Below are 15,553 nucleotides of genomic sequence, written 5' to 3'. Positions count from 1 at the left end.
AGATGGAAAGTTGATAGCATAAATGTTAGCAGTAGAAGCAATGTGTATTTGAAACACAGTCAAATGAGTAAGTAAAAGAACGCTTCAGAATAAATAACATTTTTTAATAATATTATATACAATTCAGCCATCATAAACATTTGTAAAAGCTGAAAAAATTCCTCACAGACAAGTATATTGCCAAGAAAGTTCAAATGACATCTACATTAACAGAAATACTGTAGGTTACATCAACGCTGAACAAAGAATGTCTAAATAAAAAACACAAGTACATCTAGATGAAAGACGAGCACAAAAAAGAAAACATCTTAACAGTATATTAAACAGTTCTGTTCAGTTCTGTGTCTGTTTGTAGCTTTCAGGAGCGAGACATTGGATGATTCTCAGCTGTCAGGACACTCTGCAGGAATAAAACAACCTGAGTCTCTGAGACAGTCATTATCTTCGTCTTCCTCCTCATTGCCCTTCATCACTCCCTCTTCGTCTTCTGTAAAAGCCAAGGCAAAGACAGGTTAAATCTCTCATACAAACTCCTGCTCTTTAATTTAATCTCTGCGGAACAAATCAGGTTTGCATTTGCACATAAACCCAAATGAAATTAATGTTAATTAAATGACAGTATGTCTTCCTGGTTATTATCCCTCACTCATATCAGCCAGAGCAGCTCAGCCATGTGCCACCTGCTCACACAGTGAGCCCACATCCAATTAATCCTGATCTGTATTTACAGGAAAAGGCCGTTCCTGACTGCACAGAGCGTTATAGATTAAATTTAAATAGATAAGGTTGTGACTTTTAGTAACACTGGACTCACTGTCTGACTGATATTTCATCAAAACACAAACATAGACAATGCAAAGATTGCGGTATCTGTGTCCTTCCTGAGGCTTGCTGACATAAAGTTTCCTGAGATGGACACAGAGAAAACCAAAATATAGTTTTGCCCAAAGCTGTCAATCAAACTGCTTGTATTGATACTCACTGCTTGTTACATAGAGGCAGTCTGATGCAGCCAGCAACTTGCGTCTGTGTTCTGGATCAGTCACATTCAACTCAATCAAATGCCTCTCTTTCAGATGTTTGAGATCATCTACTGTCTGGTAGCCATTGATGAGTAATGAAGATGCATATTCCTGTTACAAATGAGATTTTCAACATTAAAATGTGCAATACAGCTATCAACTATCCAGGCAAAGACAAATTTATGGACATATATAATGCAAATTTTAGGGAAATTATCTTGCAGTTTTGCTAAATCATGTTGACTAGTGTGGATGTGAACAGGTGCTTTCAATTAATTCTCTAGGGAACTTTCCTTATGGGATTGATATGTAATAACAATGGGGGAGAATGTCAAAGTAACCAGATGACAAATCTGGCCAATGACATATCTGGCAGTATAATTTATACAGTATTATAGCATAATTTTTTGAATTGGCTTTTATTTTTATATTCATTTTATTTTTGTTGTAAGTATGTTTTTAATTGTTTTATTCATTTTTATTAAACATGAATTATAAAGCTATTATTATTTATATTATTTTATTAATATATTAATATATTATCATATATTGCTATTATATAATTAGCATTGTTATATTAATATTTTTTTATTCTTTAATTTTTTACTTTCTAGTTTACAAGGCAGCGTTTCTATAAAAAAAAAAAAGTTTTTCCATCTATTTTAGTACTTAAACGTAAAATTATTTATTTCAGTTAATTTACAAGGCAACATTTCTAGAAAAAATATTTTTAAGTTTTCCATCTAATATTTAGATTTTATGTTACTTCAGTTTTTTTTGAGTTACAGAAAATTGTTTGTAATAGTTTTTATTTTAGTTAACAATTAAAACACTGGTGGCAGCCAATCAGTGTGACGTGTGTCCTGTCCTGTCTGTGGTTATACCTCTAAATGAAGTCTCTCTAATAGCTCCAGGAGTGTATTCGGTCGTGGCTTCTTGCATACTTTCACAGGTCTTATTTTTGGTGCCTCCTCCTCTTCTTGCTTCTCTTTCTCAGGCAGAACATCCACATAAATAAACTTGAAATTTCCCACTTTATTATTAAGCAAGCCAGTCCATATGCCCATAGGTGGTTTACTTATGATGCTGATGATGTCTCCCACCTGAAAAAGATGACCAACACCATTAACTTACTATTGGCAGTTAATGTTTCTCCTTTAAAATTGTGCTGATTAATTAAACTGGGGAAAAAAATCACAATATTTATTTCACCTTCAGTTTTAGTGAGTCTGTATCATATGGACTGGGAACAAAGTCTGTATGTACTTTAGCTCGCCCGCAGAACTGTCCCGTGTAGGGCACTTCCTCCTCCAGTTTCAGGCTGTCTCTGTTACTGGATACATCTGAATTGCTAGCCACACCACCTGAGCCAATAAATATAACAACAAAAAGAGTATGATTAAAATGTCAAATCTCTCTCCACATCAGTCGTTTGTGTGTAGATGCTTACTGGATGAGCTCTGTCCACTGTAGAGGCTTTCTAATGAGTTGCTGGTTTGGTCTGAGCTCTGCTTCTCTGCTGGACACCCATTCTCTGTTTCTCCCTCAGTGTCATCACCCTGTGCCAAACAAAATATCAGTCTTGATATTCGTATGAACTAATCTACAGATTAAGTGATAGGGAGAACTGTTTGGTTGGTTGGTTTTAGAGGTTGATTTTGTGGGTATAATTATACATATATTGATATATTGATATATTGATATAGACATTCTTTTATATCAATTTATAGCTGCTTTAAATCCTACATTATATGGTCACTATTGCTGCATATATATCTGAATACATATTTTTTGTTTTTATATATATGAATTTTTTTTATGGTAAAACAACCAACAAAGTGAATAACAAAGCCCCTACTATTTAGACATATATTTCATTTTCCTTTAAACGTGCCAAACAACCCCTGTACAATCTGATGAACTGCTGATTTTTGGGTAATTAAGAACTTCGTTGCTTAATCAGTGCCAGTAATCAAATGAGGAACTCGCATTGTGACTCACCATGTCCTCAGAGCAGGATTTGACGTGTTTCTTGGCCATCCGTTTGCGCATAGTCATCGATATGGCTTTCATCTTTTGTCCCAAACTTCCTTGTTTCTCGCAGTGTTCTGCTGTTGGATCACTCTCTGCCTGTTTTATACACGCATTAATATTTAATATTTAATATTTTGATAATCCTTTTTTGTGTGTGTCTGTATATATATATATATATATATATATATATATATATATATATATATATATATATATATATATATATATATATATATATATACGCTATTGTTATTAAAGTAGGCGGATGGTTTTTCGTTTAAGAGGCAGTGAAAAATATTTTATGAAGAAACATAGTGTAACAAACATAAACATAATGGTGAATAAACTCTCAGATTTATAAATGTCTTATTCGTGCAAATGTATCTTACCTCAACTGCTCCATTTTCCTCAAGTCTGGAAGGGGAGTGTTGATTTCTGAATGTGTCAAATCTTCCAAAACTGGTGGATCGCTGTGTTAGGTAAATAAAATCAACCACTTTTATAAAGGATAAAACAGCAAGGCACATGCAGCATGTACATTACTTTGCATAAAAAAAGTCATTATAGTGTCCATGTCATCAAGTTATAGAGCACTTCAATTTGACAAAAACACTGTATGATTCATAATCTGCTCAAAACCTCTTAGCTCTTCCACAGTAAAATGCAGATAATTATCTAAATTTAAAATGTAATCTCAATCAAATAGCAAACTGAAGTATCCTTAGAGCCATTATCATGAATTTGACCTTGACAAAGCTTTTCATACTAATGTCAGTTTTCTTGGTCCATTTTCAAATGTCGGATCTATTGGGATATGGCATCACTGCATGATATTAAAGCCTAATACAACTACTCAAATAAAACCTTCAGATTATTACCTAAAATCTTAAAATACATTACTAATTCCTACCTTTGGTTTAAGACTTTTTGGTTTGTCTGATACATTTGAAGCAGCCCTTTGGAGCATCGCCTTGATGTGTGCGTTCAGTTTGTCCTTAAAATGAAAGTCTAACCTGAAACTAGTGGTTTAACTTCTCAGCTCCACAAGTGAAAGATTGCAATGTCTCAGCAGAACAACCGATTACAAGAACTTCCTTAAATCACACAGGATGTGAGCCAATGCGCACTCTGTCATTTATCAAGGCATCAGTTCTACAGGGGAAAAACACTAAATGCTTGAGTCTGCATTTTGTGGTTCACCACTTCACAGTCATTTCGAGTAACACAAATACATAAGTCGGACTCTGTGGCACACACTCACACACACAAAAAGAATTTCCATAGAGGTGCTTTTTACATAATTAAATTAAAGGATGTTTTTTACATAATTGAACTAAAGAACCTAAAATAAAGGATTGCAACATATTATGAAGGCCCTCAGATTGTAGAATAGATGCAGGAATCTGTGCTTCCAATGTTTTTATATATATAACTTTATGATCGATGTTCATAATTTCACATTAAAAATATAAACATACTCAAGAGAAAGCTTATTAATCAAAATTCCTTTTGTCCTTTGCCCAAGTTGCAAAATCTGGTCTCTGTATGGGGAAGTAGCTCCACTGCACGCAAGGAAGTGGACACATGCTTTTGAAACACTTCCTGTCTTATTTCACAACTTTCAGAAAGGATTTTTCTTGCAAAACTGCACAAAAACGAATTCTGTCTGACAGCTGTCTTATGTACAGTACTTTGCACATGCAAAGTGTATTAGTCATGGGCTCTTTTTATGTCAAGAATTAAAATCCATGGCATGTACTGACCACTAGTGCTCATGAAAACCCTACAGACAATAACAGCCTAATCCAGATGTGTGCAGTCGGCCATAGCAAAATCCAAATCCAGGATTACAGCATTATAACCTATTTCTTTAAACACTACAAGCCTTTGAAAACAAACAGTCCTTCCTAAATTGTCATGAGAGCTTTACTTTATTTGAGAGTGATGCAGTGTAGTAATTCACTCCTACTCGCCCTAAAGTGTGTAAAAATATAACTGGTTGGCATGACAGGACAATCTTCGAAAGTCTTATATATTGTAATAATAACATGCATTCAGTACTTGAAAGGAGGTTAAGAGCCCTGAGTTTATAACACATGAAATAAGAAGCTTTGATAATTTACATATTTATCACATATTCATGCTTTGCAAAGAATAATGTGAAATAATTGTTTCTTGAGCAAGTAATGGCTGGTGAAAATGTAAAACTGAAATATACTTCTTCCCACATGGCATAAGACTATAATGATGGTAATAATAAAATGTTAAGTATACACTGAAAATAACTTACACAGACATCCACACTGGTGCTAGAACGCAACACTCCTTTGGGGAAGGAGTCTCTCTTCGAGTTTCGAATGTTGTTTTTATCTTCTTGAATTGGAGTTGTGGATGCAGTCCAGTCCCAGATGTGGACTTGATATTCATTGCAGGGAGGTAGACCGGTGTTGTTGGCTGGTATCCAGTTCAAGGCTGTTTCAGTGGGGTTACTCCAGCGATGTCTGGCAGGTGCTGTCTCCGTGACCCTTGACCCCCAAGCAGTGTCACACGTCATTCCTTTGGCACCTTTGATGTGAGCTTTGGAAGACACAGATAAAAAAAGATCAATATATGTCACTAACATCCCGAACAGCTTTTGATAAAAAAAAACAAACAAACTCAAAACAAGTAACTGCTGTAGCATCAGATTTAATCGGTTTATTTACATGTTGTTTCTTGTGTTGGAGTTCCTCTTTTACTGCTTTTCCTCTCCACTTTTTTCATCCGTGTCCCTCTTAGCTGTGTCATGTCTGCATGTGCTGTCTCAGGCTGTCAACAGAGTAGACATAATAATACAATAACATTGTTAAGTATACCTACATACATCATATTAAATAAAATAATAAAATAATTGTTATAAATAATTACATACAATTCTAATATATAGGAACATTAATATATAAAACATAATTAGTATTATACACCCTTATTTTGCTGGTGATATCGATAACTCTCAAGAGTGAGTCCATTGACAGAGTACTACACTGGTGAACACATAACAGATTTAGCAGTCTCGACTGACTCGAATGTCATGTGGGCAAAGGGATTACATGGGCAGGACGTGCCCCTCACCCAACCATCTGTATAGACACAATCAACCATGATACCCTGTATAGGGAGAACTGTTGTTCCAGCCCCTGTGTAATAAATGACGATCACTTACATTCCAGCTGGCACAAAGCACCTGGGAGGACAGGGCTTGAACTCACCATGTAATTCTGTTTGCTTCTTAGCTGATCTTGGTTTGGATTACATCCCTCATAACAGACAATCTACCAATGAAAGAATGAACATTTTTAATAGAAAAGGTAATGAAAATAAATAAATATGCCACAAACATGTTCTAGGTTCTAACTTTAATTATACCAACATAACTCAGTTAGACATGTCGTGTGTTTCCGACCTGGACAGGAATCTCTTGCTGTATGTTTCTTGAAATGGTCTTTCTGTCTGCCATTGTCTGGCTTTCAGCCCTTCTTATAGCTCTTACCATATCTGAAATTTAAGCACATTTAATCGAATTATTAGGCAATTAGCAACCAAGTCACTATATAAAATGCTTGCTTTTTTAAAAGTTTTTTATTTTATTAAGACATCACAGAATCTCTGGTAGACAAACAGAAATTGTAGACCAAAGTGGAGCTCAAAATAGTACATTCCGTATAAGAAAACATATGTGGTTTTGCACCGTTTCCTGTTTTGCTTCTTCACGTATTTTGACGAGAGGAAATACCACACGGCAGGTGATTTTACTCTGCTTAGTCAAAGAAATGTGGCACATCCATACAGACAGGTTCAACAGCATTATTACCTTAAAATAAATGTGCACCACCATTTGAAATTTAGATTAGAGTAAGCTTATAATCTTTTCATTATCTTTTAAAAATAACAGTGATTAAAATATTTGAACATCGTCTTTTTATCAAAAGCTCTAAGCTAAACTACATTTAACATTAGCTGATATTGATGACTTTGTTAGAATGCATAGTTGACACTGAAATTGACATGTCCTATGTTGTGACATACTACAGTATACACCATCTAAAACATTGAGCAATTATTTCATAAGTATTATGCATCTTTTATAAACCTTAAATAATAATAATAATAATTGAGAGATTACATTGAATATTTTTACTTTCAAAACTACTGTATCACACCACAGGGCCATTTAATAAGTAAAATGATGTTTGAAATTGGTGAGAATAAAATGTTCACTTCTCCCCTATATATTAAGAAGTCCTTCGAAAGTCCTTCACAGTTGTAAGAAGCTGAAGGCTAGGGCTCTATTTACAATTAAGACCCTGCTGTTTCTTAATTAATCCCACACAGGACAGGCAAGTGCTTTAAGTGAGCTGATGACTGCACAACACTGTCCATTCACTGTCAGTGGGATTTGACACAGTCAGAATCTTATAGGCCATCTGACTGGCCAATAGTAAGTGATGTTGCTTAGCTGTGTGTGTCTTGGAAATGAAATCTAGTCGGGATTAACCTACAAATCCTCAGACCGGTTTTACCTTCATTCTGATTCTTCCTCAGGAGGACTAAATCTTCTTGCATTTTGGCAGTGGGCCAGACAGAATTAGTGCAGACGGTATTATCTGCAGGAGGGAAATCAAGCCATTAGGGGTTTGTTCATTTAAGGTTCACTAATGTTCCATGCTTTTACTTTTTCACTCTGTGAAATCTCATTTAAAGGCAAGAAAATGTAGAAAATCTGGTTTGTCCTTTCATTCATGCTCATAATGATCTGATACACAATGTACCTTTCTTTTTCATTATCTATTTACTGGTCGGCTGCCAGTCAAGGTAGTTGAGCATTAAAGCATAACAAGGGTGTACTATTGCAGCTTAGTCATGTGATGCAGAAAGTTTAGGAAAATTTATAAAATATTACATACCTAAAGCTTCATTTTCAGAAACAGATTTTGGTAGTGAACTGAAAGAAGATGCAAGGAAACATTTAAAGATGGTACATTTGGCATTTTGTGTCTGTGTGAAAACCTCAAGGGCTCTTTCACTTTTGCTTTGACAAGAAGTTCAACATTTTTCTCTTTCTCTTCTCTTCTGACTAAAAATACAGATTGAACTCACCTTTGCTTCTTTTTTCTAGTGTTGTCTGACTTGACCTGTGAGATTTGCTGTAAACACATACAGTAAGAGGCACTTTCGATCATATATTCTAGAAACTTTCACATGCAGAGTCGTCTGTTGTTGTGTATATTTATTTAATAGTGTGAAATTATGGGAAGTGTAATCTCAAGATTTTGAATGCCTGTCATTTCAGGTTTCTCTCTCATAGGAAGGCCTCAATATATTTCCATATGATTACAGCACAATCTATTAGCAGCAGCTTTAATTTAATGGAAGCTCATCATGTCCACAGCAGTTAAAGCGTGTGTCCAGATGGCCGATACATTTCCCATGACAGTGCAGTATATGGATTCAAAATTCCAGCAGTCATTTCTATAGTTACCATGGAGATAGGACGCCCCGCACTTCTCCATTTGGTGGCATCATCTGAGAGAACAGCTGGGCTGCAGGACCTGCTGGGGATGGTGTACACCTGAGCCTCACAGGACTCTTGCACGGCCTCATACAGGCTGTCCATAGAGCCCTCCTACAAAACAACATCACGTCGGTCAAATATCCCTGTTTTTTTACCTTGTATAAAATGAAGTGTTGCATTTTAAACCAGGCATTTTAAACAGGCATATAGTATAATAATAAAATAATTAATAATAAACATTAAAACAATTGTTGATATACAGTGTCATACGCAAGTGCATTCAAAATTAACTTTCTAAATTATGGGTGTGACAGTGGAGCATTTCGCTTAATTTAAGCTTCTTGACTTTACCTTTGGTAGAAACTAAGTTCACAGTATTTTTGTCTAAAACAAAAATCGGTCAGAAATCAAACAATTAATGTAGTACAACCACCGATCCATTAGGGGTGGATCACAGACCACCTGTTTAAGACCCTGATTTATTAGTGTTTGCAGTGCATTTCAGTGCAAAAGATGACACAAATAACCAGAAGCATTAGTTTGCTTACAGAAGATCAGACCAGCGTGAATTCAGTGAAGCGAGGCCACCATTAATCATAAACGGCAAAAAACAACCCAGGATCTGGCAGAGAAACTCAGTCCAGTCTACACGTTTCACCTATGTGTTTTGTTTTTATAAACTAAAAAAAAAAAAAAAATCATGATTGATTTAAATTAAAATATTGTGAAGGTAAGATAAATAAAATGTATCTTTAATGCAAGGGCTACACATGTAAGCCATAATCAACCAATAACTTGACTTCTTACCCAAAAGAAAGCATAAAAAACGGCCCTCGTGAGCAGCTAAAGCTTGGTTCCTGATCTTCATGCACTGTCACATGCTGCCTTCACATCCTCCAGCAGGCCACGTTTCATGCACACACTGTCAGTCTACAAACCACAGAGCCGAAAAGGTGAATCACTTACCAGAGAAAAGCAGAAGAGATTCATTCTGGAAAGTATGGTTTCTTTCCAATGCCCACAGCACAGGATGAACAATGGGACGAGTCAGAGACAGACAGTGAGCTGAGTGCTTAGTGTTCCAGGCTGCCTACTGCTCACAGATTAATACTGAATGACATCCTTCCTCTAATCCAATAGATGTGGAGGACCATTACCACTCCAGGCAGCCCCTCAATCACCGCTGAGCTTGTTAATGCTGATGTTGTTTACTTACTAGTGAACTGGGTGGACAGCTTTTGTTTGCACTATAAGATTTTTGCATGCAGCACTTACTCCAAGACAACTAAAACTATATATATGTCAATACGTTTTTTTATAGTATTCTTTTTTAAATTTTTTATTTAGCCATATTTTCTCTAAACAGCAATTTTAATTACATTAAATTGAAACTGAAAACAAACAAGTTGTATAGGAACAACACCTGCAGTCTCTTATTTCATGTTACTGACAGAGAAATATACTTGAATATGGCAGTGAGAAATATTTAATTAACCAAGCACCATGTTCTGACTCCATCCACAGGGAAAGGGAAATGAAGGTGACATTAAAGCACATCCCTTAGGAGAATTCATGATTCAAGTACCTTCAAAAAGCTTGACTGCAGTGTGAAACACATTAGAAAACCTACAATACACTTCATGTGGAACCATCTGAACTAACTTTAGCTCAAAAATGTTATTTAATATGACTGAATCATCCTGTAAGGTTACGCCATTGAAAGTAAAGTGTAAAGCTAAGGCCACACAGAAATTTCCCCTTAAGTGCAGTTTCGCTTTTCTACATTCTACTCAAGGAGTGTGGAATGACATTTTGTAATAAGAACTTTATTCACTTATGCAAAGCTTTTTTTTCTTCCATTCTCAGCTAGAGGAAATATGCCCTGCTGAAGATGCACTGTCTTGGCATATGACACTACCTGCTAGCACAGCTAGTTTTTCTTAGCCAAAGTGCATGTGATGTCTTGTCAACAGTCCTTAAGTCGCTTATATCTGCAATTGTCTTGAAATAGACCCAGAGGATTATGGTGCACAACGCAGCGTTTCAGACCTCAGGACAGAAGGTGAATCTGCTTCAAGAATGTCTAAGCTGGTGCAGAAAATGGGTCAGTATGAAACCAAGGTGTTCATGGTTTCTCTCTGACTGTGCACGCAGATGAATGTGAAGGTCGTCAGACATTTGATTTGCTTCAGTGATAATCTGCTTGTTTATGTTTTTGGAAGTTTGCCCAATTATGCAATCTGTTCATTTCTTTTATGTTGCAATGAAAAGGGCAGTTTGAGGTGATGGCTGGTCTGGCACTAGCACAACTAATGCACTCAAATAATTAATGTGCCCTTGTGAATTTAATGATAAGTTCTGCATGTTTACGAATGCATATTCTGAAGTATAGCAGATTCCATTGTAAAGTCAACAAGAAATCAAAATGAAGACTATTTAATTTCTTAATGCACATTCCTGGTCTTATTATGCATAAACCATTGTGCAATCCATTAGTGTTGTTATTTCAAATTAATATATGGAATTGTTGCAATTGCAATCTTTATTATATGTATAAAATGTATCTTTCTCTTAAATGACTTTCCTTTATGCGGACCTCATTTATTGCCAAATAGGTATTTAGGTATCTTTTTAACAATTTTTGGTGGGTAACACCCACTTTTCACTGTCCAATCAGCTTGCAATAGATACATTTAAGCCTCTCCCAACATTCTTCCTAATTTAGTGTCAAATTACACTCAAATTGTGGAACTAAAATGGGTTGCAAACTGGAACTCACTTTGACCGTGGCCAATCCAAGATGACAAGGCCTTTTTCTACAACCTCAGCTCAGTTAAAGTTTAATCCATCACTGTTATGTGTCCTGTTCCCCCTCTTTTCTTCCTCTTTCTTGACAAATCTGGGAAATCTCGCTCTCCCTTAATCAGCGAAAGAGCTTAGATTCTCAGAAACGACAGCTCATTCACTCGCTCATTTCTTAAAACTTGTAAATTGACAAAAATGCCATGTCAATTCAACACACCGAGGCTTCCAGCTCTTAATCTTTTGCTGTCCATTAAAGAACATGACAAGATAAATTGCTGTGCCGTTCGCTGTGTGAAAGAGGGTGCACAGGTTCCCAGCTGGTTATTTTCAAAGGAAGAAAATCCTCAATCTCTTTAATAACAAACCCCGCAGTCATGGAAACAGAAATAAAGACGGGAGGATTAATTCAAATCTGACCCATATTTCCTTGTTTGAATTAACATTATTAGAAGCAGCCCAAATTTTTGTGTAAAGGTATTTTTAAAATAATGTGTATATGTATAAAAGACTGCAAAATAAAAAAAAATATAACTACAGCATTATTATGCATAATAAAATTTAAACAACAGTTATCTGTGCAAAAGTGCAAAAGAAAAAAGTTAACCTTGTTTGGAAATTTTAAATCACCTTTGATCAACATTCGATATGCATTTTTTTTTTTTTTTTTTTTTTTTTTTTGCATTTTGTCAAGAGAGATTAATGCTTGGACTGCATGTTTAGCTTCCAGTCTTTTCATCTGTTAAAAGCAGCAGTTAATCCAGACGCACATGGCATCATAACATCTCTCCTGAATGACCTACATTCATCTGATACTGAACACACACATACACTGCATTTTACTGAGCAAAGTTTATTTAATTCATAAATCAAATCATACAGAGCTGGGACAGAAACCAAGCTTATTAGACATTGCTTTAAGCAGGGCTATGTAAAGCAAACCATGTTGATTCAAATGGGAAAAAGGAATTAGAAAAATGAAACACCTAGAGTAACCCAGGGATTTTTTTTGTGCTACGCTATTACAATGAACTATAGTAACTGATCCGATGACTGGGTGATGTTGAGAGATCAGTCACATAGATCAGAAGTACAGCAGTAGATGTTCACTCCAGGAACACAGAACTCCTCACATGTCCGGCTGAACACAGTGGCTACGGTTTAGGACATAAAGAGAAAACAGCTCAAAATCTAAACTTCTACAATACAGACCTTTAATAAAAAAATGACATTCTCCTTTTTTTTTTAAACCAACAAGGGGTAATAAATATTAATCTGTTACCAAGGTTATTTTTGTTAACAAAAACTAAAATTAAAAACCAGAATTTCATTACTTAGAATAAAATATACATAAACTAATGTATATAAAATATTTTATAAAACATATTTTATTTACGCTAGTTAACAAGGCAACATTTCTCACTTTTGTTTAGTTTACGTTGAAGAGCTAAAATGACAATTAAATAAACGAAAACTATGTAGAAGTAAAATATTAAAAAATGCACAAAAAAAAAAGTACTAAATAGATTCAAATTAAAAATATAAACAAAAGGTAGTATATCATGATACAAAAATGTCATTGAAGGTTAATGACTATTGAAAATTGAGTAAATAAATTATTTTAATATTAATTGTTTACCTGTTGAAATTGTTTTGCAGAAGTTGCTTGAAGCTGGGCATTGAGTTGGGGTCTTGCAGTCCCCATCCACACAGGTGTAGCATGTCAGCGAGTGCACTATTACATATTAGACAGATAGATAGCAATGATCAAAGTATCTGCACTTCATCAGAACATTTTGAAAAACTTTAAACTACATTCCACAGCATAATATTTGACAATTTACTACATTTCATAAAAACATATTCTTTCATCTGAGATATAGCAATGTCCGGTTCATTAACAAATCTTTCATTTGAATTTATTATTTTCAATTAATCAGTTGAACCAATTCACAGAATTTGTATGAATCAGTAAGCTCTGACCCATTTTGAGCAAGAAGATAAAGGATGGATGAATGGTTAGATAGATGGAAAGAGAAAAGCTTTTGTCTTACCTGAAGCACTGCAGAGAAGCACCACAATAAGAGCACACACTAGCGTCTTCATGATGGAAGCTGGTCTGCTCATGCGGAGGAACATGTTCTTTTATATACCTCGGTTACACCTTTTACTGAAAATACATTCTTCCTAAAGTATATCAGTAATGCTGCATGACAGGTTTCATGTAACTAGATGCAGTATAGATCTCAGCTTAGTTACTGGACAAGGAAGTAAAAATAATTTTCTTAGCTTAATGTCCTTAGCTTGTGCATTGTTTACGCCTAGATGTAAGATCTGAAAAACTTATATGAAGTCTGTAACTCCACTATGTCTTTTCCTAATCTTTCACTTATTTTTTCTTAATCTTTTCAGTTATTTGCCCATCATTTTTCTGATTTCTCTAACTCTGATAAGTTGGCTATTTTTATATTGAGATCACTATCTATTTTCCAGATACTCCCACAATGCATTATATCCATAGGAAGGACATATTTCCCCAAATATCACAATGATTGTACTTCTATTTTATAATATATTTCTTTAATAGTTAAAACCATTAACCACACTATTACTATGAGATGGGCATCTAAAGTGCAGTGCTCTTAAATTCAAATTCCTCCTGCATTACTAAGCCTGTCAGGTAACATAGAAAACATCCAATTAATCTGCACACCAACAATCCTCTGGTGTTCCACTGGGATCCGTACTTGGACCACTTCTCATTCTATACTAAATCACGCAGTTATTTCATAACCTCTCATGGCCTCTTACCTCTTATTAAAAATGCAAATCTCATCTCAAAGTTAAAATTACTGGCCAGCTGGCAAAATGATCTCTAATAGCAAGCATCTCAGGGCCGTGAAGCCAAGTGAATTCAATGCTTATTAGAGCTGGGGCACGGACAGGCCTTATGGGTAATCTGTCTAAAGATTAGCCTTTTATTGGTTTTAGGCTCTGACATTTCCATAGAAGTTTGAGACTAGTTATTGCTTTGAGGAGAGATATTAGGGGACTTTCAATGTTCAGCTCTCAAGACTAAGGTTAAATTGCCAAAATATGATGGCTTATTTTCCTCATGAGAATCCAATATATCAGACAAATAAAAGCTTTACATAACATTGCCACTAAGATGTTAAATTAACAGCTTTGTTAAAAGAAGTACAAATGGTCAATTATCATTCTGATATCACTGCAGATGAGGCATCTGAGAAAAGGTTTTTCGGTAAATGCTGTTAACATGTTGACGTAAACACAAGAGACACAGACAGCAGGGGGCAACAAAGATCAGAAATGATTAGATGGCAATTATTCTTCAAATAGCCTTCATAAAGAAAAAGATAGATAATAACAACACTGGAACATATATGGTTAGCATTTAGTATTTTATTAAAATGTACGTAATTTATACATGTATCATTGCATATAAGCAGTAAAATTCATGAAGTGCACTTAAAAAATAAGAGATGTTTTAATAAATCAAGAATGCTGTCTGAAACTACTTTAGTTTAATATACAAACTTAGCATATTATATGGAAATAATTAATAATACTTATTAATTAGAGCTTTGGAAAAAGAACATTAGCATTCCTCAGCCTAAACATCCATCTATCGGTCTCTTTCTTTAGTCATCCATCTATTTATTCATAAATCACTCAGCCATAGCCTACATCTATCGATCCATTAATTCATTTTTTAATAAAAGCAATTTATTGGAAAGCTTACAGTTCTTTAGTATACCACTCAACGAAATGAAATCTTGGGCTTCTAATGTAATTTTTCGATGCATTAAATGAATTACTAAAAGTTCCCTTTAGTAAGCAATTGATTCCTGTGTAAATAATCACTGTTTTTAGGATTCTAAGCCTCTAAGCATAAAGGTGACAGTGCTCACAACTAGTGATTTAGGGTTTCCAGTTCATACAAGCTTTGTAACTCTCTGAACTTAGGAATAGCAGCCTCTTAGCAGCACATCAGATCCAGGCACAAGCAGTATGTTCTGAAAGTTGAGTAAGCAAAGTTGAGTGTTTTATAGTTTTGAACTAAGCGTTGACCATATGACCTTCTGTAGGTGAACTTGCTGCTCAGCAGTGACGTCTCATCATT

The 15,553-nt window shown here is 35.1% G+C and overlaps 1 protein-coding gene and 1 pseudogene across 1 annotated transcript; both read right to left on the bottom strand.

Moving 5' to 3' along the window:
* Nucleotides 1–87: 87 nt before the first annotated feature.
* Nucleotides 88–8,275, bottom strand: LOC113114585 (SAM domain-containing protein SAMSN-1-like; annotated as a pseudogene).
* Nucleotides 8,276–12,246: 3,971 nt separating this feature from the next.
* Nucleotides 12,247–13,584, bottom strand: LOC113114871 (lymphocyte antigen 6D-like). Its single transcript, XM_026281950.1, has 3 exons — nucleotides 13,464–13,584; nucleotides 13,049–13,144; nucleotides 12,247–12,563 (listed from the first exon to the last, which is right to left on the bottom strand). Exons 1-3 carry the CDS (start codon nucleotides 13,546–13,548, stop codon nucleotides 12,481–12,483), a joined length of 264 nt encoding a protein of 87 aa, XP_026137735.1. The 5' UTR covers nucleotides 13,549–13,584; the 3' UTR covers nucleotides 12,247–12,480.
* Between the last annotated feature and the right edge of the window lie 1,969 nt (nucleotides 13,585–15,553).

This window comes from Carassius auratus, chromosome 15 (assembly GCF_003368295.1).
Source record: "Carassius auratus strain Wakin chromosome 15, ASM336829v1, whole genome shotgun sequence".
NCBI lineage: Eukaryota > Metazoa > Chordata > Actinopteri > Cypriniformes > Cyprinidae > Carassius > Carassius auratus.
Note: the sequence above shows the minus strand (reverse complement) of the source record. Positions and strands in the feature narration are given on the sequence as shown.

Bases quoted from the DNA above. Each gene is read 5' to 3' on its own strand.
- LOC113114871 (XM_026281950.1), bottom strand. From the start codon at position 13,548: ATGTTCCTCCGCATGAGCAGACCAGCTTCCATCATGAAGACGCTAGTG. The intron at 13,145-13,463 runs GTAAGACAAAAG...AATATGTAATAG, and splicing joins GCTTCTCTGCAGTGCTTCAG to TGCACTCGCTGACATGCTAC. The intron at 12,564-13,048 runs GTAAACAATTAA...CCTAAACCGTAG, and splicing joins CTGCAAAACAATTTCAACAG to CCACTGTGTTCAGCCGGACA.